The 22,297-nt window shown below is 53.1% G+C and overlaps 1 protein-coding gene and 3 pseudogenes across 1 annotated transcript; all 4 read right to left on the bottom strand.

Annotated features, from left to right (window-relative positions):
• Positions 1-23: 23 nt before the first annotated feature.
• On the bottom strand, positions 24-5,917 carry LOC140712218 (exonuclease GOR-like; annotated as a pseudogene).
• Positions 5,918-5,979: 62 nt separating this feature from the next.
• LOC140712219 (exonuclease GOR-like) lies at positions 5,980-11,868 on the bottom strand (annotated as a pseudogene).
• A 2,385-nt stretch (positions 11,869-14,253) lies between these two features.
• On the bottom strand, positions 14,254-16,664 carry LOC103247807 (exonuclease GOR-like). Its single transcript, XM_073018184.1, has one exon. The coding sequence runs from the start codon at positions 16,128-16,130 to the stop codon at positions 14,343-14,345; it is 1,788 nt and encodes a 595-aa protein (XP_072874285.1). The 5' UTR covers positions 16,131-16,664; the 3' UTR covers positions 14,254-14,342.
• Positions 16,665-17,493: 829 nt separating this feature from the next.
• On the bottom strand, positions 17,494-21,984 carry LOC140712321 (exonuclease GOR-like; annotated as a pseudogene).
• Between the last annotated feature and the right edge of the window lie 313 nt (positions 21,985-22,297).

Genomic DNA, 22,297 nt, shown 5'->3' with positions numbered 1-22,297 from the left:
GCTATTTAAAAAAAAAAAAAAAAAAAAAAAAGGGAAATGTGTCATTCGTAACACGAATGAGCCTAGACGATGTTATACTGAGTGAGATAAAGCAGAGGCCGGGCACGGTGGCTCATGCCTCTAATCCTAGTTCTTTGGGATGCCAAGACAGGTGGAGCACTTGAGCCCAGGAGTTGGCGATCAACCTGGGCAACATGGAGAAACCCCATCTCTAGAAAAAATACAACAATTAGCCGGGTGTGGTGTTGGACGCCTGTGGTATTAACTACTCAGGAGACTGAAGTGGGAGAATCTCTTTACCGTGGGAGGTGGAGGCCATGGTGAGCCATGTTTGTGTCACTGTACTCCAGCCTGGGTGACAGAGTGAGACCCCGTCTGAAAAGATGAATAAATACGTAATAAAGTTGTAAAGAGCAAGCACAGAAAGACAAATGCTGCATGATCTCACTTCTACGTGGAATCTAACAAAATTGAACTCTTGCTTGTAGAGAGCAGAATGGTGGTTACCCGAGGCAGGGGCCGGGGAGGGACTGGGGAGATGTTAGTCGAACAATACAAAATTGCAGATAGGAACAGTTCTAGAGATCTACTGAACAGCATGACAACTACAGTTAATAATTAAGCATTGCGTACTTGAAAACAGCTGTAAGTGTAGATTGTAAACATGTTCTCACCACAATAAAATATGTATGTGAGGAAATGAGTATGCTAATTAGCTCGATTTTGTCATTCCACAACGTACACATATATGAAACCTCATGTTGAAGGCCATAAACATATATAATCTTTATTTTCAACTTAAAATTAAAATTTAAATAAATTATGAAAATTAAAAGAAATAACGCACAATAAAAAAAAAAAAGGTTTTATTTATGAAATATCCGCAGAAGGAGTCTATGTTATAAAGGAAAAGAGAATCCCAGCAACGGTAAAATCAATCAGAAATGCCCTACTTCAGTGCTTTCGTCAATTTGTCTGACAGAGTGGAAATCCAGTTCTTCACTAAGTCATTGTTCTGGAACAGGGTGTGTTCGTATATAGGTGTGTGGGGGCTCACATATACAAATTAAATTGATGGTAATGTAGGCATTCAAATTATCAGTTTACTTTAGTTAGCTGCACATACACACACACACACCACACACACACACACACACACACACACACACACACACACACACAAACACACGTATAAAATCAGCCACTCCACCAAAACTAGCTACTTGGTGTCTCATCTCTCCTTGGAGATTCAAAATGGGAACATGGATTTAGACAGGCGTGATGGTTCCTTCTCTCCTGGAGCCCAGTTGGAAGTCGCTTGACTGATTCAGACGTTGTAATCGGTTGGTCTGTGTGGAAGAATCCACTTTGACTCTCAGCATACATACTCCTGGGAAGTCAGGTAGTGCAGCCCACAGAGCAGGGGCTCTGCAGCCAGGCTGCCTGCACCTGACTTGTAGCTAGGATAGGTGGGGTAAACTGCTTAACACTTGTGCTTCAGATTCCTCATCTGTACAATGGGGATAAGAACGCTATCTCTCTCACAACGATTATGAGGACTAACTGGGTTAATAGGTGCAAAGTACCAGGTACATAATAAACGAACCACCAGTGCTCCTTACAATCACGAGTATTTGGTGCAGGCGAAGACGCGTGGTTTCTAGAGGTATAAAATTAAGCTTTATTTACCCACCCCTTGGGTTGTTCCAAGGGTTAATGATACAGTGTTCACGAATTCCCATTATAAGCTATTAAAAGAAGGAAACAGAGTTAACATGAATGGAGTACCTACTATGTGCGATTGTTTCAAGGCTTGCCATGGGTTGCTTCATTGATTCCTCACCGTGACAGTTATGATCACACTTTAAAAATAAAAACGTAGACGCACAAAGACGTCCTTTGTCCAAGATGCCAAAGCCAGTAAGTGGCGGAAGTTGAATTTGAACCCAGATGTGTAATTCCAGAGCCCAAGTGCTTCACCCACCTCAGCGTGGTGCCTCTACAGAAAAACAGGTAAGCGCACATGGAGGAGCAAATGCCTTTCCGTTGTTTTAAAATTCTTTTATTTTTACGATTGAAATTCCTAGAGACATTGATTCTGTGCCTGACCCCGGGGGTGGGGGAAAACTCGGGTGGGGGAGGGGAGGTTCAGAAAGCCCCAGAGAAGAGGAAGACGCCCAGGAGGGAAGACTGGCAGGAGGCTGGGGGGCCAGGGGGCTGGCTTTGTTCTCAGAGACCATGGAAGTCCAGGTGGGCTGAGGGAGGCTAGCGGTGGAAGGACAGAGGTCTGGGAGGGGCAGAGGGATGGGGCCAGGCGCGAGGGACCGCGGCAGGGACTCGGGGGCCTGGGAGTGGGGGCTCGGGGCTCCGGGAGGCGATTGGTGGAAGGATAGAGGTCTGGGAGGGGCAGAGGGATGGGGACAGTCGCGAGGGGCCGCGGCAGGGACTCCGGGGGACTGGGAGTCGGGGGTCGGGGTTGGTCTTGGCTTCTGCCCTCTGCTGCAAAACCGGCTGCTCCGGTTTCTGTCGGATTGCGGCCAGGTGGACGGGGTTAGCTCTCGGGAGCGATCGCAGTTGTGGAAGAGGCCTGGGGCTGAGGACAGGCCAGGGCGGCGGGAGAGGCGGACGGGTGGCTTCGCTGGATCCCGGCGCGCTCTCGGACCTTCCACATCACCAGCTGCAGGCAGGCGTTTGCGTCCTGGCAGGAGTCGTGCCCGTCCTGGCTGTCCTGGATGATCTGTCCTAGGAAGTCGGCCGCGAGATTCCTTAGGGAGCGCTTGTAGGGGAAACCCCGGTAGTGCGGGAAGAGCACCGCCGTGTCCACCACGGTGCTGTGGATCAGCTTCAGGGCCAGCAGGTCGCTCTCCAGGCTGTGCCCGATGAGGATGGTTTGGGCGCTGAAAAAGCTCAGCAGGATGGCTTGGACTTTCGGCAACGTGATGCTGGTCTGGGCGACGTCGGCCTCGGTCACGCCGGAAAACCTGGTGTTGTAGTCCACGATCTCGTTGTCGGGCTTGACGAAGGTGTCGTACACCACCCGCATGTCGGCGTCCACCACGGTGACACGGGTCAGCTCTAGGCCGTGCGTGGTGTAGCACATCTCACAGTCCAAGGCGTAGATTCCGGGATAAGCGTCTCTGGAAAACTCTTTCTTGAAGGTCTTCACGAAGCCATCCAGGCTCTCCTTGCGGCCGTCCCGCACGTGCTGCTTTGCCACCTGGCAGCCCACGGAGCCAGGAGCGGCTGCACAGCAGGTGTACTGGGTAAGCCGGCCTCCGGCCACTTGGCTGGAGCGGACCCGCCCCCAGTGGTAGTAACACACCTGGTCGCGTACACAGCGGCCCGAAGGGGACACCAGGTACTCGGTGCCACAGCGGCAGCAGACCCTGCGGGAGGAGTCGCCGGGCCCCTCCCCCTGGGCAGTGAAGAGGACGGCGCCTCCGGGCCGCTCGGGGTGCGGGAAGGGGTAGCCGTTCTCCTTGAGCTGCTCCCGAGTGAGCAGGAAGTCCTGGAGGCGGCTGTACAGGGCGGCCCTGCTGAGGCCGGGCATGGAGCTGGGGGTCAGGCCCTTCAGTCTCTTGAGGGCGTTCAGGACCACATTCAGGTAGACGTTCTTGTTGGGGCTGCGGTCGTGGGCCACCTTCTCCTCCTTCCGCGCCTTCTCCTTCGCCTCCTGCTCGGAGGCGCAGAACTGGAGACACTCTTTGGTGAGCAGTTGGAGATAGCCTCGGCGGATGACGGTGGGGACTCGGCACCCAGACTTTCGGAGGAGGATGGGTTTCTTCAAACTCCGTAAGGATGGACGATGGACGATTGGCTTAGAGCTGTCGGTGGTGGAGGTCTTGTATGCCATCCCTGACCTGTTGTGCGTCTTCCATGGCTGTGTGCCGACCTTGGAGCCATTGGAGCGTTGGTGGCTGCTGGCCACCAGGGTTCTCTTGGCATCTGTGGGACCTGGGTCCAAGCAAGGGCTGGGAAAGTGGGCGATCCTCTTCCTCTCCCTGGGGGCTGAGATGCGGACTGCGGGGGGCCTCTCTGTCAGCCTTGGGGCGGCTGGCAGCCGGCAGGCCGATCCCCTCTGCGCAGGGAAGTACCACGCCTCCGTCACCATCTTGGGCCACTCTGGGGCCACCGCCGGACCGCTATTCTGAGGCTCCGCCTGGATCCCCACAAGCGCTGAGGCCTGGTTGTACATCTGGGGCACCCAGAGCCCGAAGTTCCGGGCAGGCTGACGAGAGGGCAGTAGGAGCTCTGGAGCCTCGAGGGCCAGCTCCTCGGCCACCTTCTTAGCTTCTGGATACCCGGGTGGGAACCAGCAGGGAGCTGTGGCTCTCAACATCTTGCCGCCTTCTGGAGCACCGGCCTGGCTCTGCTGCTCTCTGGACTCGCGGCTTCAATGAGTGCCGCGGCCGCCGCGCCTCGCCTTTATATAGGCACAGGGCAGAGTGGGTGGGACTTCCCCTTGGTTAGATTGGCACTTCAATCCAATGACACTAAACCTCAATAACGTTCCCCCACACCGCAGCTTGGGAACGCCTCAGAGGGTCTGCTGATGGAATCAACTGGAATTCCTGGTTGCTACCCTTGGGGCGAGGTTGCTTTTCCTGAGTTAGTTAACTGTCCCTGCCAAGTAGTCCCATCACGGCTACTGGTTCTGGGCTACAAAGGTGTAAACTGAGCTTCAGGGAGGTGGGTCAACTTGCTCTGGCACAGGTCAGAGTGGGTGGGACTTCTCCTTGATTAGATTGGCACTTCAATCCGATGACACTAAACCTCAATAACGTTCCCCCACACCGCAGCTTGGGAACGCCTCAGAGGGTCTGCTGATGGAATCAACTGGAATTCCTAGTTGCTACCCTTGGGGCGAGGTTGCTTTTCCTGAGTTAGTTAACTGTCCCTGCCAAGTAGTCCCATCACGGCTACTGGTTCTGGGCTACAAAGGTGTAAACTGAGCTTCAGGGAGGTGGGTCAACTTGCTCTGGCACAGGTCAGAGTGGGTGGGACTTCTCCTTGATCAGATTGGCACTTCAATCCAATGACACTAAACCTCAATAACGTTCCCCCACACCGCAGCTTGGGAACGCCTCAGAGGGTCTGCTGATGGAATCAACTGGAATTCCTGGTTGCTACCCTTGGGGCGGGGTTGCTTTTCCTGAGTTAGTTAACTGTCCCTGCCAAGTAGTCCCATCATGGCTACTGGTTCTTGGCTACATAGGAGTCAACTGAGCTTCAGGGAGGTGGGTCAACTTGCTCTGGCCCACACGGCACACCAGGGAGTCAGGATTGGGCCAGCAGTCTGCTGCACGCTGGAGGGCAGGACCTCTCTGGGCTGGCCTTTTCCTGCTCTGTGCACTCCTGCACTGTGGGCAATTTGAGGACAGGAAGTGGACGGCATCCGCTTCTCTCCAAGGACGTGGACAACGTTCAACACAGGGGGTCTTCAAAAGGTTCACAGAAAATGGACATTGTGAAAAAACTCTGCATGGATTTCAGTTGTTTTGCACTAAAACAAACTTATACTAACTTGTTATAACCTTTCTGAAGCAGATCCACTCTGAGGCACTAAGAAGGATGAGACACCCACTGAAAAGGACTCCTATCAGAGCAACACGAACTCCGCTAAAATGGCAGCAAAAACAAACATCAAATTTATGGTGAAGCTTGGGTGGAGGAATGAAGAATTCATTGATGTATTATGTAAAGCTTATAAGGACAGTCCCCCGAAGAAATCAGGTGTTTACGAAGGTACAGCTTGTTTTCAGAAGAGATGAGAAGATGTTGAAGATGAATCCTGCAGTGGCTATGAACACCATTGTGCCCAGATCAGCTTGCACCTGGGAGGCAGAGGATGTAGTGAGCCAACATCATGCCACTGCACTCCGGCCCGGGCGACGTGAGGGAAACTCTGTCCAAAAAAAAAAAAAAAAAGACATACATACCCAATACCCAAGAGAATGCTATTTAAAAAAAAAAAAAAAAAAAAAAAAGGGAAATGTGTCATTCGTAACACGAATGAGCCTAGACGATGTTATACTGAGTGAGATAAAGCAGAGGCCGGGCACGGTGGCTCATGCCTCTAATCCTAGTTCTTTGGGATGCCAAGACAGGTGGAGCACTTGAGCCCAGGAGTTGGCGATCAACCTGGGCAACATGGAGAAACCCCATCTCTAGAAAAAATACAACAATTAGCCGGGTGTGGTGTTGGACGCCTGTGGTATTAACTACTCAGGAGACTGAAGTGGGAGAATCTCTTTACCGTGGGAGGTGGAGGCCATGGTGAGCCATGTTTGTGTCACTGTACTCCAGCCTGGGTGACAGAGTGAGACCCCGTCTGAAAAGATGAATAAATACGTAATAAAGTTGTAAAGAGCAAGCACAGAAAGACAAATGCTGCATGATCTCACTTCTACGTGGAATCTAACAAAATTGAACTCTTGCTTGTAGAGAGCAGAATGGTGGTTACCCGAGGCAGGGGCCGGGGAGGGACTGGGGAGATGTTAGTCGAACAATACAAAATTGCAGATAGGAACAGTTCTAGAGATCTACTGAACAGCATGACAACTACAGTTAATAATTAAGCATTGCGTACTTGAAAACAGCTGTAAGTGTAGATTGTAAACATGTTCTCACCACAATAAAATATGTATGTGAGGAAATGAGTATGCTAATTAGCTCGATTTTGTCATTCCACAACGTACACATATATGAAACCTCATGTTGAAGGCCATAAACATATATAATCTTTATTTTCAACTTAAAATTAAAATTTAAATAAATTATGAAAATTAAAAGAAATAACGCACAATAAAAAAAAAAAAAGGTTTTATTTATGAAATATCCGCAGAAGGAGTCTATGTTATAAAGGAAAAGAGAATCCCAGCAACGGTAAAATCAATCAGAAATGCCCTACTTCAGTGCTTTCGTCAATTTGTCTGACAGAGTGGAAATCCAGTTCTTCACTAAGTCATTGTTCTGGAACAGGGTGTGTTCGTATATAGGTGTGTGGGGGCTCACATATACAAATTAAATTGATGGTAATGTAGGCATTCAAATTATCAGTTTACTTTAGTTAGCTGCACATACACACACACACACCACACACACACACACACACACACACACACACACACACAAACACACGTATAAAATCAGCCACTCCACCAAAACTAGCTACTTGGTGTCTCATCTCTCCTTGGAGATTCAAAATGGGAACATGGATTTAGACAGGCGTGATGGTTCCTTCTCTCCTGGAGCCCAGTTGGAAGTCGCTTGACTGATTCAGACGTTGTAATCGGTTGGTCTGTGTGGAAGAATCCACTTTGACTCTCAGCATACATACTCCTGGGAAGTCAGGTAGTGCAGCCCACAGAGCAGGGGCTCTGCAGCCAGGCTGCCTGCACCTGACTTGTAGCTAGGATAGGTGGGGTAAACTGCTTAACACTTGTGCTTCAGATTCCTCATCTGTACAATGGGGATAAGAACGCTATCTCTCTCACAACGATTATGAGGACTAACTGGGTTAATAGGTGCAAAGTACCAGGTACATAATAAACGAACCACCAGTGCTCCTTACAATCACGAGTATTTGGTGCAGGCGAAGACGCGTGGTTTCTAGAGGTATAAAATTAAGCTTTATTTACCCACCCCTTGGGTTGTTCCAAGGGTTAATGATACAGTGTTCACGAATTCCCATTATAAGCTATTAAAAGAAGGAAACAGAGTTAACATGAATGGAGTACCTACTATGTGCGATTGTTTCAAGGCTTGCCATGGGTTGCTTCATTGATTCCTCACCGTGACAGTTATGATCACACTTTAAAAATAAAAACGTAGACGCACAAAGACGTCCTTTGTCCAAGATGCCAAAGCCAGTAAGTGGCGGAAGTTGAATTTGAACCCAGATGTGTAATTCCAGAGCCCAAGTGCTTCACCCACCTCAGCGTGGTGCCTCTACAGAAAAACAGGTAAGCGCACATGGAGGAGCAAATGCCTTTCCGTTGTTTTAAAATTCTTTTATTTTTACGATTGAAATTCCTAGAGACATTGATTCTGTGCCTGACCCCGGGGGTGGGGGAAAACTCGGGTGGGGGAGGGGAGGTTCAGAAAGCCCCAGAGAAGAGGAAGACGCCCAGGAGGGAAGACTGGCAGGAGGCTGGGGGGCCAGGGGGCTGGCTTTGTTCTCAGAGACCATGGAAGTCCAGGTGGGCTGAGGGAGGCTAGCGGTGGAAGGACAGAGGTCTGGGAGGGGCAGAGGGATGGGGCCAGGCGCGAGGGACCGCGGCAGGGACTCGGGGGCCTGGGAGTGGGGGCTCGGGGCTCCGGGAGGCGATTGGTGGAAGGATAGAGGTCTGGGAGGGGCAGAGGGATGGGGACAGTCGCGAGGGGCCGCGGCAGGGACTCCGGGGGACTGGGAGTCGGGGGTCGGGGTTGGTCTTGGCTTCTGCCCTCTGCTGCAAAACCGGCTGCTCCGGTTTCTGTGGGTTTGCGGCCAGGTGGACGGGGTTAGCTCTCGGGAGCGATCGCAGTTGTGGAAGAGGCCTGGGGCTGAGGACAGGCCAGGGCGGCGGGAGAGGCGGACGGGTGGCTTCGCTGGATCCCGGCGCGCTCTCGGACCTTCCACATCACCAGCTGCAGGCAGGCGTTTGCGTCCTGGCAGGAGTCGTGCCCGTCCTGGCTGTCCTGGATGATCTGTCCTAGGAAGTCGGCCGCGAGATTCCTTAGGGAGCGCTTGTAGGGGAAACCCCGGTAGTGCGGGAAGAGCACCGCCGTGTCCACCACGGTGCTGTGGATCAGCTTCAGGGCCAGCAGGTCGCTCTCCAGGCTGTGCCCGATGAGGATGGTTTGGGCGCTGAAAAAGCTCAGCAGGATGGCTTGGACTTTCGGCAACGTGATGCTGGTCTGGGCGACGTCGGCCTCGGTCACGCCGGAAAACCTGGTGTTGTAGTCCACGATCTCGTTGTCGGGCTTGACGAAGGTGTCGTACACCACCCGCATGTCGGCGTCCACCACGGTGACACGGGTCAGCTCTAGGCCGTGCGTGGTGTAGCACATCTCACAGTCCAAGGCGTAGATTCCGGGATAAGCGTCTCTGGAAAACTCTTTCTTGAAGGTCTTCACGAAGCCATCCAGGCTCTCCTTGCGGCCGTCCCGCACGTGCTGCTTTGCCACCTGGCAGCCCACGGAGCCAGGAGCGGCTGCACAGCAGGTGTACTGGGTAAGCCGGCCTCCGGCCACTTGGCTGGAGCGGACCCGCCCCCAGTGGTAGTAACACACCTGGTCGCGTACACAGCGGCCCGAAGGGGACACCAGGTACTCGGTGCCACAGCGGCAGCAGACCCTGCGGGAGGAGTCGCCGGGCCCCTCCCCCTGGGCAGTGAAGAGGACGGCGCCTCCGGGCCGCTCGGGGTGCGGGAAGGGGTAGCCGTTCTCCTTGAGCTGCTCCCGAGTGAGCAGGAAGTCCTGGAGGCGGCTGTACAGGGCGGCCCTGCTGAGGCCGGGCATGGAGCTGGGGGTCAGGCCCTTCAGTCTCTTGAGGGCGTTCAGGACCACATTCAGGTAGACGTTCTTGTTGGGGCTGCGGTCGTGGGCCACCTTCTCCTCCTTCCGCGCCTTCTCCTTCGCCTCCTGCTCGGAGGCGCAGAACTGGAGACACTCTTTGGTGAGCAGTTGGAGATAGCCTCGGCGGATGACGGTGGGGACTCGGCACCCAGACTTTCGGAGGAGGATGGGTTTCTTCAAACTCCGTAAGGATGGACGATGGACGATTGGCTTAGAGCTGTCGGTGGTGGAGGTCTTGTATGCCATCCCTGACCTGTTGTGCGTCTTCCATGGCTGTGTGCCGACCTTGGAGCCATTGGAGCGTTGGTGGCTGCTGGCCACCAGGGTTCTCTTGGCATCTGTGGGACCTGGGTCCAAGCAAGGGCTGGGAAAGTGGGCGATCCTCTTCCTCTCCCTGGGGGCTGAGATGCGGACTGCGGGGGGCCTCTCTGTCAGCCTTGGGGCGGCTGGCAGCCGGCAGGCCGATCCCCTCTGCGCAGGGAAGTACCACGCCTCCGTCACCATCTTGGGCCACTCTGGGGCCACCGCCGGACCGCTATTCTGAGGCTCCGCCTGGATCCCCACAAGCGCTGAGGCCTGGTTGTACATCTGGGGCACCCAGAGCCCGAAGTTCCGGGCAGGCTGACGAGAGGGCAGTAGGAGCTCTGGAGCCTCGAGGGCCAGCTCCTCGGCCACCTTCTTAGCTTCTGGATACCCGGGTGGGAACCAGCAGGGAGCTGTGGCTCTCAACATCTTGCCGCCTTCTGGAGCACCGGCCTGGCTCTGCTGCTCTCTGGACTCGCGGCTTCAATGAGTGCCGCGGCCGCCGCGCCTCGCCTTTATATAGGCACAGGGCAGAGTGGGTGGGACTTCCCCTTGGTTAGATTGGCACTTCAATCCAATGACACTAAACCTCAATAACGTTCCCCCACACCGCAGCTTGGGAACGCCTCAGAGGGTCTGCTGATGGAATCAACTGGAATTCCTGGTTGCTACCCTTGGGGCGAGGTTGCTTTTCCTGAGTTAGTTAACTGTCCCTGCCAAGTAGTCCCATCACGGCTACTGGTTCTGGGCTACAAAGGTGTAAACTGAGCTTCAGGGAGGTGGGTCAACTTGCTCTGGCACAGGTCAGAGTGGGTGGGACTTCTCCTTGATTAGATTGGCACTTCAATCCGATGACACTAAACCTCAATAACGTTCCCCCACACCGCAGCTTGGGAACGCCTCAGAGGGTCTGCTGATGGAATCAACTGGAATTCCTAGTTGCTACCCTTGGGGCGAGGTTGCTTTTCCTGAGTTAGTTAACTGTCCCTGCCAAGTAGTCCCATCACGGCTACTGGTTCTGGGCTACAAAGGTGTAAACTGAGCTTCAGGGAGGTGGGTCAACTTGCTCTGGCACAGGTCAGAGTGGGTGGGACTTCTCCTTGATCAGATTGGCACTTCAATCCAATGACACTAAACCTCAATAACGTTCCCCCACACCGCAGCTTGGGAACGCCTCAGAGGGTCTGCTGATGGAATCAACTGGAATTCCTGGTTGCTACCCTTGGGGCGGGGTTGCTTTTCCTGAGTTAGTTAACTGTCCCTGCCAAGTAGTCCCATCATGGCTACTGGTTCTTGGCTACATAGGAGTCAACTGAGCTTCAGGGAGGTGGGTCAACTTGCTCTGGCCCACACGGCACACCAGGGAGTCAGGATTGGGCCAGCAGTCTGCTGCACGCTGGAGGGCAGGACCTCTCTGGGCTGGCCTTTTCCTGCTCTGTGCACTCCTGCACTGTGGGCAATTTGAGGACAGGAAGTGGACGGCATCCGCTTCTCTCCAAGGACGTGGACAACGTTCAACACAGGGGGTCTTCAAAAGGTTCACAGAAAATGGACATTGTGAAAAAACTCTGCATGGATTTCAGTTGTTTTGCACTAAAACAAACTTATACTAACTTGTTATAACCTTTCTGAAGCAGATCCACTCTGAGGCACTAAGAAGGATGAGACACCCACTGAAAAGGACTCCTATCAGAGCAACACGAACTCCGCTAAAATGGCAGCAAAAACAAACATCAAATTTATGGTGAAGCTTGGGTGGAGGAATGAAGAATTCATTGATGTATTATGTAAAGCTTATAAGGACAGTCCCCCGAAGAAATCAGGTGTTTACGAAGGTACAGCTTGTTTTCAGAAGAGATGAGAAGATGTTGAAGATGAATCCTGCAGTGGCTATGAACACCATTGTGCCCAGATCAGCTTGCACCTGGGAGGCAGAGGATGTAGTGAGCCAACATCATGCCACTGCACTCCGGCCCGGGCGACGTGAGGGAAACTCTGTCCAAAAAAAAAAAAAAAAAGACATACATACCCAATACCCAAGAGAATGCTATTTAAAAAAAAAAAAAAAAAAAAAAGGGAAATGTGTCATTCGTAACACGAATGAGCCTAGACGATGTTATACTGAGTGAGATAAAGCAGAGGCCGGGCACGGTGGCTCATGCCTCTAATCCTAGTTCTTTGGGATGCCAAGACAGGTGGAGCACTTGAGCCCAGGAGTTGGCGATCAACCTGGGCAACATGGAGAAACCCCATCTCTAGAAAAAATACAACAATTAGCCGGGTGTGGTGTTGGACGCCTGTGGTATTAACTACTCAGGAGACTGAAGTGGGAGAATCTCTTTACCGTGGGAGGTGGAGGCCATGGTGAGCCATGTTTGTGTCACTGTACTCCAGCCTGGGTGACAGAGTGAGACCCCGTCTGAAAAGATGAATAAATACGTAATAAAGTTGTAAAGAGCAAGCACAGAAAGACAAATGCTGCATGATCTCACTTCTACGTGGAATCTAACAAAATTGAACTCTTGCTTGTAGAGAGCAGAATGGTGGTTACCCGAGGCAGGGGCCGGGGAGGGACTGGGGAGATGTTAGTCGAACAATACAAAATTGCAGATAGGAACAGTTCTAGAGATCTACTGAACAGCATGACAACTACAGTTAATAATTAAGCATTGCGTACTTGAAAACAGCTGTAAGTGTAGATTGTAAACATGTTCTCACCACAATAAAATATGTATGTGAGGAAATGAGTATGCTAATTAGCTCGATTTTGTCATTCCACAACGTACACATATATGAAACCTCATGTTGAAGGCCATAAACATATATAATCTTTATTTTCAACTTAAAATTAAAATTTAAATAAATTATGAAAATTAAAAGAAATAACGCACAATAAAAAAAAAAAAGGTTTTATTTATGAAATATCCGCAGAAGGAGTCTATGTTATAAAGGAAAAGAGAATCCCAGCAACGGTAAAATCAATCAGAAATGCCCTACTTCAGTGCTTTCGTCAATTTGTCTGACAGAGTGGAAATCCAGTTCTTCACTAAGTCATTGTTCTGGAACAGGGTGTGTTCGTATATAGGTGTGTGGGGGCTCACATATACAAATTAAATTGATGGTAATGTAGGCATTCAAATTATCAGTTTACTTTAGTTAGCTGCACATACACACACACACCACACACACACACACACACACACACACACACACACACACACAAACACACGTATAAAATCAGCCACTCCACCAAAACTAGCTACTTGGTGTCTCATCTCTCCTTGGAGATTCAAAATGGGAACATGGATTTAGACAGGCGTGATGGTTCCTTCTCTCCTGGAGCCCAGTTGGAAGTCGCTTGACTGATTCAGACGTTGTAATCGGTTGGTCTGTGTGGAAGAATCCACTTTGACTCTCAGCATACATACTCCTGGGAAGTCAGGTAGTGCAGCCCACAGAGCAGGGGCTCTGCAGCCAGGCTGCCTGCACCTGACTTGTAGCTAGGATAGGTGGGGTAAACTGCTTAACACTTGTGCTTCAGATTCCTCATCTGTACAATGGGGATAAGAACGCTATCTCTCTCACAACGATTATGAGGACTAACTGGGTTAATAGGTGCAAAGTACCAGGTACATAATAAACGAACCACCAGTGCTCCTTACAATCACGAGTATTTGGTGCAGGCGAAGACGCGTGGTTTCTAGAGGTATAAAATTAAGCTTTATTTACCCACCCCTTGGGTTGTTCCAAGGGTTAATGATACAGTGTTCACGAATTCCCATTATAAGCTATTAAAAGAAGGAAACAGAGTTAACATGAATGGAGTACCTACTATGTGCGATTGTTTCAAGGCTTGCCATGGGTTGCTTCATTGATTCCTCACCGTGACAGTTATGATCACACTTTAAAAATAAAAACGTAGACGCACAAAGACGTCCTTTGTCCAAGATGCCAAAGCCAGTAAGTGGCGGAAGTTGAATTTGAACCCAGATGTGTAATTCCAGAGCCCAAGTGCTTCACCCACCTCAGCGTGGTGCCTCTACAGAAAAACAGGTAAGCGCACATGGAGGAGCAAATGCCTTTCCGTTGTTTTAAAATTCTTTTATTTTTACGATTGAAATTCCTAGAGACATTGATTCTGTGCCTGACCCCGGGGGTGGGGGAAAACTCGGGTGGGGGAGGGGAGGTTCAGAAAGCCCCAGAGAAGAGGAAGACGCCCAGGAGGGAAGACTGGCAGGAGGCTGGGGGGCCCGGGGGCTGGCTTTGTTCTCAGAGACCATGGAAGTCCAGGTGGGCTGAGGGAGGCTAGCGGTGGAAGGACAGAGGTCTGGGAGGGGCAGAGGGATGGGGACAGTCGCGAGGGGCCGCGGCAGGGACTCCGGGGGACTGGGAGTCGGGGGTCGGGGTTGGTCTTGGCTTCTGCCCTCTGCTGCAAAACCGGCTGCTCCGGTTTCTGTGGGTTTGCGGCCAGGTGGACGGGGTTAGCTCTCGGGAGCGATCGCAGTTGTGGAAGAGGCCTGGGGCTGAGGACAGGCCAGGGCGGCGGGAGAGGCGGACGGGTGGCTTCGCTGGATCCCGGCGCGCTCTCGGACCTTCCACATCACCAGCTGCAGGCAGGCGTTTGCGTCCTGGCAGGAGTCGTGCCCGTCCTGGCTGTCCTGGATGATCTGTGCTAGGAAGTCGGCCGCGAGATTCCTTAGGGAGCGCTTGTAGGGGAAACCCCGGTAGTGCGGGAAGAGCACCGCCGTGTCCACCACGGTGCTGTGGATCAGCTTCAGGGCCAGCAGGTCGCTCTCCAGGCTGTGCCCGATGAGGATGGTTTGGGCGCTGAAAAAGCTCAGCAGGATGGCTTGGACTTTCGGCAACGTGATGCTGGTCTGGGCGACGTCGGCCTCGGTCACGCCGGAAAACCTGGTGTTGTAGTCCACGATCTCGTTGTCGGGCTTGACGAAGGTGTCGTACACCACCCGCATGTCGGCGTCCACCACGGTGACACGGGTCAGCTCTAGGCCGTGCGTGGTGTAGCACATCTCACAGTCCAAGGCGTAGATTCCGGGATAAGCGTCTCTGGAAAACTCTTTCTTGAAGGTCTTCACGAAGCCATCCAGGCTCTCCTTGCGGCCGTCCCGCACGTGCTGCTTTGCCACCTGGCAGCCCACGGAGCCAGGAGCGGCTGCACAGCAGGTGTACTGGGTAAGCCGGCCTCCGGCCACTTGGCTGGAGCGGACCCGCCCCCAGTGGTAGTAACACACCTGGTCGCGTACACAGCGGCCCGAAGGGGACACCAGGTACTCGGTGCCACAGCGGCAGCAGACCCTGCGGGAGGAGTCGCCGGGCCCCTCCCCCTGGGCAGTGAAGAGGACGGCGCCTCCGGGCCGCTCGGGGTGCGGGAAGGGGTAGCCGTTCTCCTTGAGCTGCTCCCGAGTGAGCAGGAAGTCCTGGAGGCGGCTGTACAGGGCGGCCCTGCTGAGGCCGGGCATGGAGCTGGGGGTCAGGCCCTTCAGTCTCTTGAGGGCGTTCAGGACCACATTCAGGTAGACGTTCTTGTTGGGGCTGCGGTCGTGGGCCACCTTCTCCTCCTTCCGCGCCTTCTCCTTCGCCTCCTGCTCGGAGGCGCAGAACTGGAGACACTCCTTGGTGAGCAGTTGGAGATAGCCTCGGCGGATGACGGTGGGGACTCGGCACCCAGACTTTCGGAGGAGGATGGGTTTCTTCAAACTCCGTAAGGATGGACGATGGACGATTGGCTTAGAGCTGTCGGTGGTGGAGGTCTTGTATGCCATCCCTGACCTGTTGTGCGTCTTCCATGGCTGTGTGCCGACCTTGGAGCCATTGGAGCGTTGGTGGCTGCTGGCCACCAGGGTTCTCTTGGCATCTGTGGGACCTGGGTCCAAGCAAGGGCTGGGAAAGTGGGCGATCCTCTTCCTCTCCCTGGGGGCTGAGATGCGGACTGCGGGGGGCCTCTCTGTCAGCCTTGGGGCGGCTGGCAGCCGGCAGGCCGATCCCCTCTGCGCAGGGAAGTACCACGCCTCCGTCACCATCTTGGGCCACTCTGGGGCCACCGCCGGACCGCTATTCTGAGGCTCCGCCTGGATCCCCACAAGCGCTGAGGCCTGGTTGTACATCTGGGGCACCCAGAGCCCGAAGTTCCGGGCAGGCTGACGAGAGGGCAGTAGGAGCTCTGGAGCCTCGAGGGCCAGCTCCTCGGCCACCTTCTTAGCTTCTGGATACCCGGGTGGGAACCAGCAGGGAGCTGTGGCTCTCAACATCTTGCCGCCTTCTGGAGCACCGGCCTGGCTCTGCTGCTCTCTGGACTCGCGGCTTCAATGAGTGCCGCGGCCGCCGCGCCTCGCCTTTATATAGGCACAGGGCAGAGTGGGTGGGACTTCCCCTTGGTTAGATTGGCACTTCAATCCAATGACACTAAACCTCAATAACGTTCCCCCACACCGCAGCTTGGGAACGCCTCAGAGGGTCTGCTGATGGAATCAACTGGAATTCCTGGTTGCTACCCTTGGGGCGAGGTTGCTTTTCCTGAGTTAGTTAACTGTCCCTGCCAAGTAGTCCCATCACGGCTACTGGTTCTGGGCTACAAAGGTGTAAACTGAGCTTCAGGGAGGTGGGTCAACTTGCTCTGGCACAGGTCAGAGTGGGTGGGACTTCTCCTTGATTAGATTGGCACTTCAATCCGATGACACTAAACCTCAATAACGTTCCCCCACACCGCAGCTTGGGAACGCCTCAGAGGGTCTGCTGATGGAATCAACTGGAATTCCTGGTTGCTACCCTTGGGGCGGGGTTGCTTTTCCTGAGTTAGTTAACTGTCCCTGCCAAGTAGTCCCATCACGGCTACTGGTTCTGGGCTACAAAGGTGTAAACTGAGCTTCAGGGAGGTGGGTCAACTTGCTCTGGCCCACATGGCACACCAGGGAGTCAGGATTGGGCCAGCAGTCTGCTGCACGCTGGAGGGCAGGACCTCTCTGGGCTGGCCTTTTCCTGCTCTGTGCACTCCTGCACTGTGGGCAATTTGAGGACAGGAAGTGGACGGCATCCGCTTCTCTCCAAGGACGTGGACAATGTTCAACACAGGGGGTCTTCAAAAGGTTCACAGAAAATGGACATTGTGAAAAAACTCTGCATGGATTTCAGTTGTTTTGCACTAAAACAAACTTATACTAACTTGTTATAACCTTTCTGAAGCAGATCCACTCTGAGGCACTAAGAAGGATGAGACACCCACTGAAAAGGACTCCTATCAGAGCAACACGAACTCCGCTAAAATGGCAGCAAAAACAAACATCAAATTTATGGTGAAGCTTGGGTGGAGGAATGAAGAATTCATTGATGTATTATGTAAAGCTTATAAGGACAGTCCCCCGAAGAAATCAGGTGTTTACGAAGGTACAGCTTGTTTTCAGAAGAGATGAGAAGATGTTGAAGATGAATCCTGCAGTTCCTATGAACACCATTGTGCCCAGATCAGCTTGCACCTGGGAGGCAGAGGATGTAGTGAGCCAACATCATGCCACTGCACTCCGGCCCGGGCGACGTGAGGGAAACTCTGTCCAAAAAAAAAAAAAAAGACATACATACCCAATACCCAAGAGAATGCTATTTAAAAAAAAAAAAAAAAAAAAAAGGGAAATGTGTCATTCGTAACACGAATGAGCCTAGACGATGTTATACTGAGTGAGATAAAGCAGAGGCCGGGCACGGTGGCTCATGCCTCTAATCCTAGTTCTTTGGGATGCCAAGACAGGTGGAGCACTTGAGCCCAGGAGTTGGCGATCAACCTGGGCAACATGGAGAAACCCCATCTCTAGAAAAAATACAACAATTAGCCGGGTGTGGTGTTGGACGCCTGTGGTATTAACTACTCAGGAGACTGAAGTGGGAGAATCTCTTTACCGTGGGAGGTGGAGGCCATGGTGAGCCATGTTTGTGTCACTGTACTCCAGCCTGGGTGACAGAGTGAGACCCCGTCTGAAAAGATGAATAAATACGTAATAAAGTTGTAAAGAGCAAGCACAGAAAGACAAATGCTGCATGATCTCACTTCTACGTGGAATCTAACAAAATTGAACTCTTGCTTGTAGAGAGCAGAATGGTGGTTACCCGAGGCAGGGGCCGGGGAGGGACTGGGGAGATGTTAGTCGAACAATACAAAATTGCAGATAGGAACAGTTCTAGAGATCTACTGAACAGCATGACAACTACAGTTAATAATTAAGCATTGCGTACTTGAAAACAGCTGTAAGTGTAGATTGTAAACATGTTCTCACCACAATAAAATATGTATGTGAGGAAATGAGTATGCTAATTAGCTCGATTTTGTCATTCCACAACGTACACATATATGAAACCTCATGTTGAAGGCCATAAACATATATAATCTTTATTTTCAACTTAAAATTAAAATTTAAATAAATTATGAAAATTAAAAGAAATAACGCACAATAAAAAAAAAAAAAGGTTTTATTTATGAAATATCCGCAGAAGGAGTCTATGTTATAAAGGAAAAGAGAATCCCAGCAACGGTAAAATCAATCAGAAATGCCCTACTTCAGTGCTTTCGTCAATTTGTCTGACAGAGTGGAAATCCAGTTCTTCACTAAGTCATTGTTCTGGAACAGGGTGTGTTCGTATATAGGTGTGTGGGGGCTCACATATACAAATTAAATTGATGGTAATGTAGGCATTCAAATTATCAGTTTACTTTAGTTAGCTGCACATACACACACACACACCACACACACACACACACACACACACACACACACACAAACACACGTATAAAATCAGCCACTCCACCAAAACTAGCTACTTGGTGTCTCATCTCTCCTTGGAGATTCAAAATGGGAACATGGATTTAGACAGGCGTGATGGTTCCTTCTCTCCTGGAGCCCAGTTGGAAGTCGCTTGACTGATTCAGACGTTGTAATCGGTTGGTCTGTGTGGAAGAATCCACTTTGACTCTCAGCATACATACTCCTGGGAAGTCAGGTAGTGCAGCCCACAGAGCAGGGGCTCTGCAGCCAGGCTGCCTGCACCTGACTTGTAGCTAGGATAGGTGGGGTAAACTGCTTAACACTTGTGCTTCAGATTCCTCATCTGTACAATGGGGATAAGAACGCTATCTCTCTCACAACGATTATGAGGACTAACTGGGTTAATAGGTGCAAAGTACCAGGTACATAATAAACGAACCACCAGTGCTCCTTACAATCACGAGTATTTGGTGCAGGCGAAGACGCGTGGTTTCTAGAGGTATAAAATTAAGCTTTATTTACCCACCCCTTGGGTTGTTCCAAGGGTTAATGATACAGTGTTCACGAATTCCCATTATAAGCTATTAAAAGAAGGAAACAGAGTTAACATGAATGGAGTACCTACTATGTGCGATTGTTTCAAGGCTTGCCATGGGTTGCTTCATTGATTCCTCACCGTGACAGTTATGATCACACTTTAAAAATAAAAACGTAGACGCACAAAGACGTCCTTTGTCCAAGATGCCAAAGCCAGTAAGTGGCGGAAGTTGAATTTGAACCCAGATGTGTAATTCCAGAGCCCAAGTGCTTCACCCACCTCAGCGTGGTGCCTCTACAGAAAAACAGGTAAGCGCACATGGAGGAGCAAATGCCTTTCCGTTGTTTTAAAATTCTTTTATTTTTACGATTGAAATTCCTAGAGACATTGATTCTGTGCCTGACCCCGGGGGTGGGGGAAAACTCGGGTGGGGGAGGGGAGGTTCAGAAAGCCCCAGAGAAGAGGAAGACGCCCAGGAGGGAAGACTGGCAGGAGGCTGGGGGGCCAGGGGGCTGGCTTTGTTCTCAGAGACCATGGAAGTCCAGGTGGGCTGAGGGAGGCTAGCGGTGGAAGGACAGAGGTCTGGGAGGGGCAGAGGGATGGGGCCAGGCGCGAGGGACCGCGGCAGGGACTCGGGGGCCTGGGAGTGGGGGCTCGGGGCTCCGGGAGGCGATTGGTGGAAGGATAGAGGTCTGGGAGGGGCAGAGGGATGGGGACAGTCGCGAGGGGCCGCGGCAGGGACTCCGGGGGACTGGGAGTCGGGGGTCGGGGTTGGTCTTGGCTTCTGCCCTCTGCTGCAAAACCGGCTGCTCCGGTTTCTGTGGGTTTGCGGCCAGGTGGACGGGGTTAGCTCTCGGGAGCGATCGCAGTTGTGGAAGAGGCCTGGGGCTGAGGACAGGCCAGGGCGGCGGGAGAGGCGGACGGGTGGCTTCGCTGGATCCCGGCGCGCTCTCGGACCTTCCACATCACCAGCTGCAGGCAGGCGTTTGCGTCCTGGCAGGAGTCGTGCCCGTCCTGGCTGTCCTGGATGATCTGTCCTAGGAAGTCGGCCGCGAGATTCCTTAGGGAGCGCTTGTAGGGGAAACCCCGGTAGTGCGGGAAGAGCACCGCCGTGTCCACCACGGTGCTGTGGATCAGCTTCAGGGCCAGCAGGTCGCTCTCCAGGCTGTGCCCGATGAGGATGGTTTGGGCGCTGAAAAAGCTCAGCAGGATGGCTTGGACTTTCGGCAACGTGATGCTGGTCTGGGCGACGTCGGCCTCGGTCACGCCGGAAAACCTGGTGTTGTAGTCCACGATCTCGTTGTCGGGCTTGACGAAGGTGTCGTACACCACCCGCATGTCGGCGTCCACCACGGTGACACGGGTCAGCTCTAGGCCGTGCGTGGTGTAGCACATCTCACAGTCCAAGGCGTAGATTCCGGGATAAGCGTCTCTGGAAAACTCTTTCTTGAAGGTCTTCACGAAGCCATCCAGGCTCTCCTTGCGGCCGTCCCGCACGTGCTGCTTTGCCACCTGGCAGCCCACGGAGCCAGGAGCGGCTGCACAGCAGGTGTACTGGGTAAGCCGGCCTCCGGCCACTTGGCTGGAGCGGACCCGCCCCCAGTGGTAGTAACACACCTGGTCGCGTACACAGCGGCCCGAAGGGGACACCAGGTACTCGGTGCCACAGCGGCAGCAGACCCTGCGGGAGGAGTCGCCGGGCCCCTCCCCCTGGGCAGTGAAGAGGACGGCGCCTCCGGGCCGCTCGGGGTGCGGGAAGGGGTAGCCGTTCTCCTTGAGCTGCTCCCGAGTGAGCAGGAAGTCCTGGAGGCGGCTGTACAGGGCGGCCCTGCTGAGGCCGGGCATGGAGCTGGGGGTCAGGCCCTTCAGTCTCTTGAGGGCGTTCAGGACCACATTCAGGTAGACGTTCTTGTTGGGGCTGCGGTCGTGGGCCACCTTCTCCTCCTTCCGCGCCTTCTCCTTCGCCTCCTGCTCGGAGGCGCAGAACTGGAGACACTCTTTGGTGAGCAGTTGGAGATAGCCTCGGCGGATGACGGTGGGGACTCGGCACCCAGACTTTCGGAGGAGGATGGGTTTCTTCAAACTCCGTAAGGATGGACGATGGACGATTGGCTTAGAGCTGTCGGTGGTGGAGGTCTTGTATGCCATCCCTGACCTGTTGTGCGTCTTCCATGGCTGTGTGCCGACCTTGGAGCCATTGGAGCGTTGGTGGCTGCTGGCCACCAGGGTTCTCTTGGCATCTGTGGGACCTGGGTCCAAGCAAGGGCTGGGAAAGTGGGCGATCCTCTTCCTCTCCCTGGGGGCTGAGATGCGGACTGCGGGGGGCCTCTCTGTCAGCCTTGGGGCGGCTGGCAGCCGGCAGGCCGATCCCCTCTGCGCAGGGAAGTACCACGCCTCCGTCACCATCTTGGGCCACTCTGGGGCCACCGCCGGACCGCTATTCTGAGGCTCCGCCTGGATCCCCACAAGCGCTGAGGCCTGGTTGTACATCTGGGGCACCCAGAGCCCGAAGTTCCGGGCAGGCTGACGAGAGGGCAGTAGGAGCTCTGGAGCCTCGAGGGCCAGCTCCTCGGCCACCTTCTTAGCTTCTGGATACCCGGGTGGGAACCAGCAGGGAGCTGTGGCTCTCAACATCTTGCCGCCTTCTGGAGCACCGGCCTGGCTCTGCTGCTCTCTGGACTCGCGGCTTCAATGAGTGCCGCGGCCGCCGCGCCTCGCCTTTATATAGGCACAGGGCAGAGTGGGTGGGACTTCCCCTTGGTTAGATTGGCACTTCAATCCAATGACACTAAACCTCAATAACGTTCCCCCACACCGCAGCTTGGGAACGCCTCAGAGGGTCTGCTGGTGGAATCAACTGGAATTCCTGGTTGCTACCCTTGGGGCGAGGTTGCTTTTCCTGAGTTAGTTAACTGTCCCTGCCAAGTAGTCCCATCACGGCTACTGGTTCTGGGCTACAAAGGTGTAAACTGAGCTTCAGGGAGGTGGGTCAACTTGCTCTGGCACAGGTCAGAGTGGGTGGGACTTCTCCTTGATTAGATTGGCACTTCAATCCGATGACACTAAACCTCAATAACGTTCCCCCACACCGCAGCTTGGGAACGCCTCAGAGGGTCTGCTGATGGAATCA

Source organism: Chlorocebus sabaeus, chromosome 8 (assembly GCF_047675955.1).
Source record: "Chlorocebus sabaeus isolate Y175 chromosome 8, mChlSab1.0.hap1, whole genome shotgun sequence".
NCBI lineage: Eukaryota > Metazoa > Chordata > Mammalia > Primates > Cercopithecidae > Chlorocebus > Chlorocebus sabaeus.
Note: the sequence above shows the minus strand (reverse complement) of the source record. Positions and strands in the feature narration are given on the sequence as shown.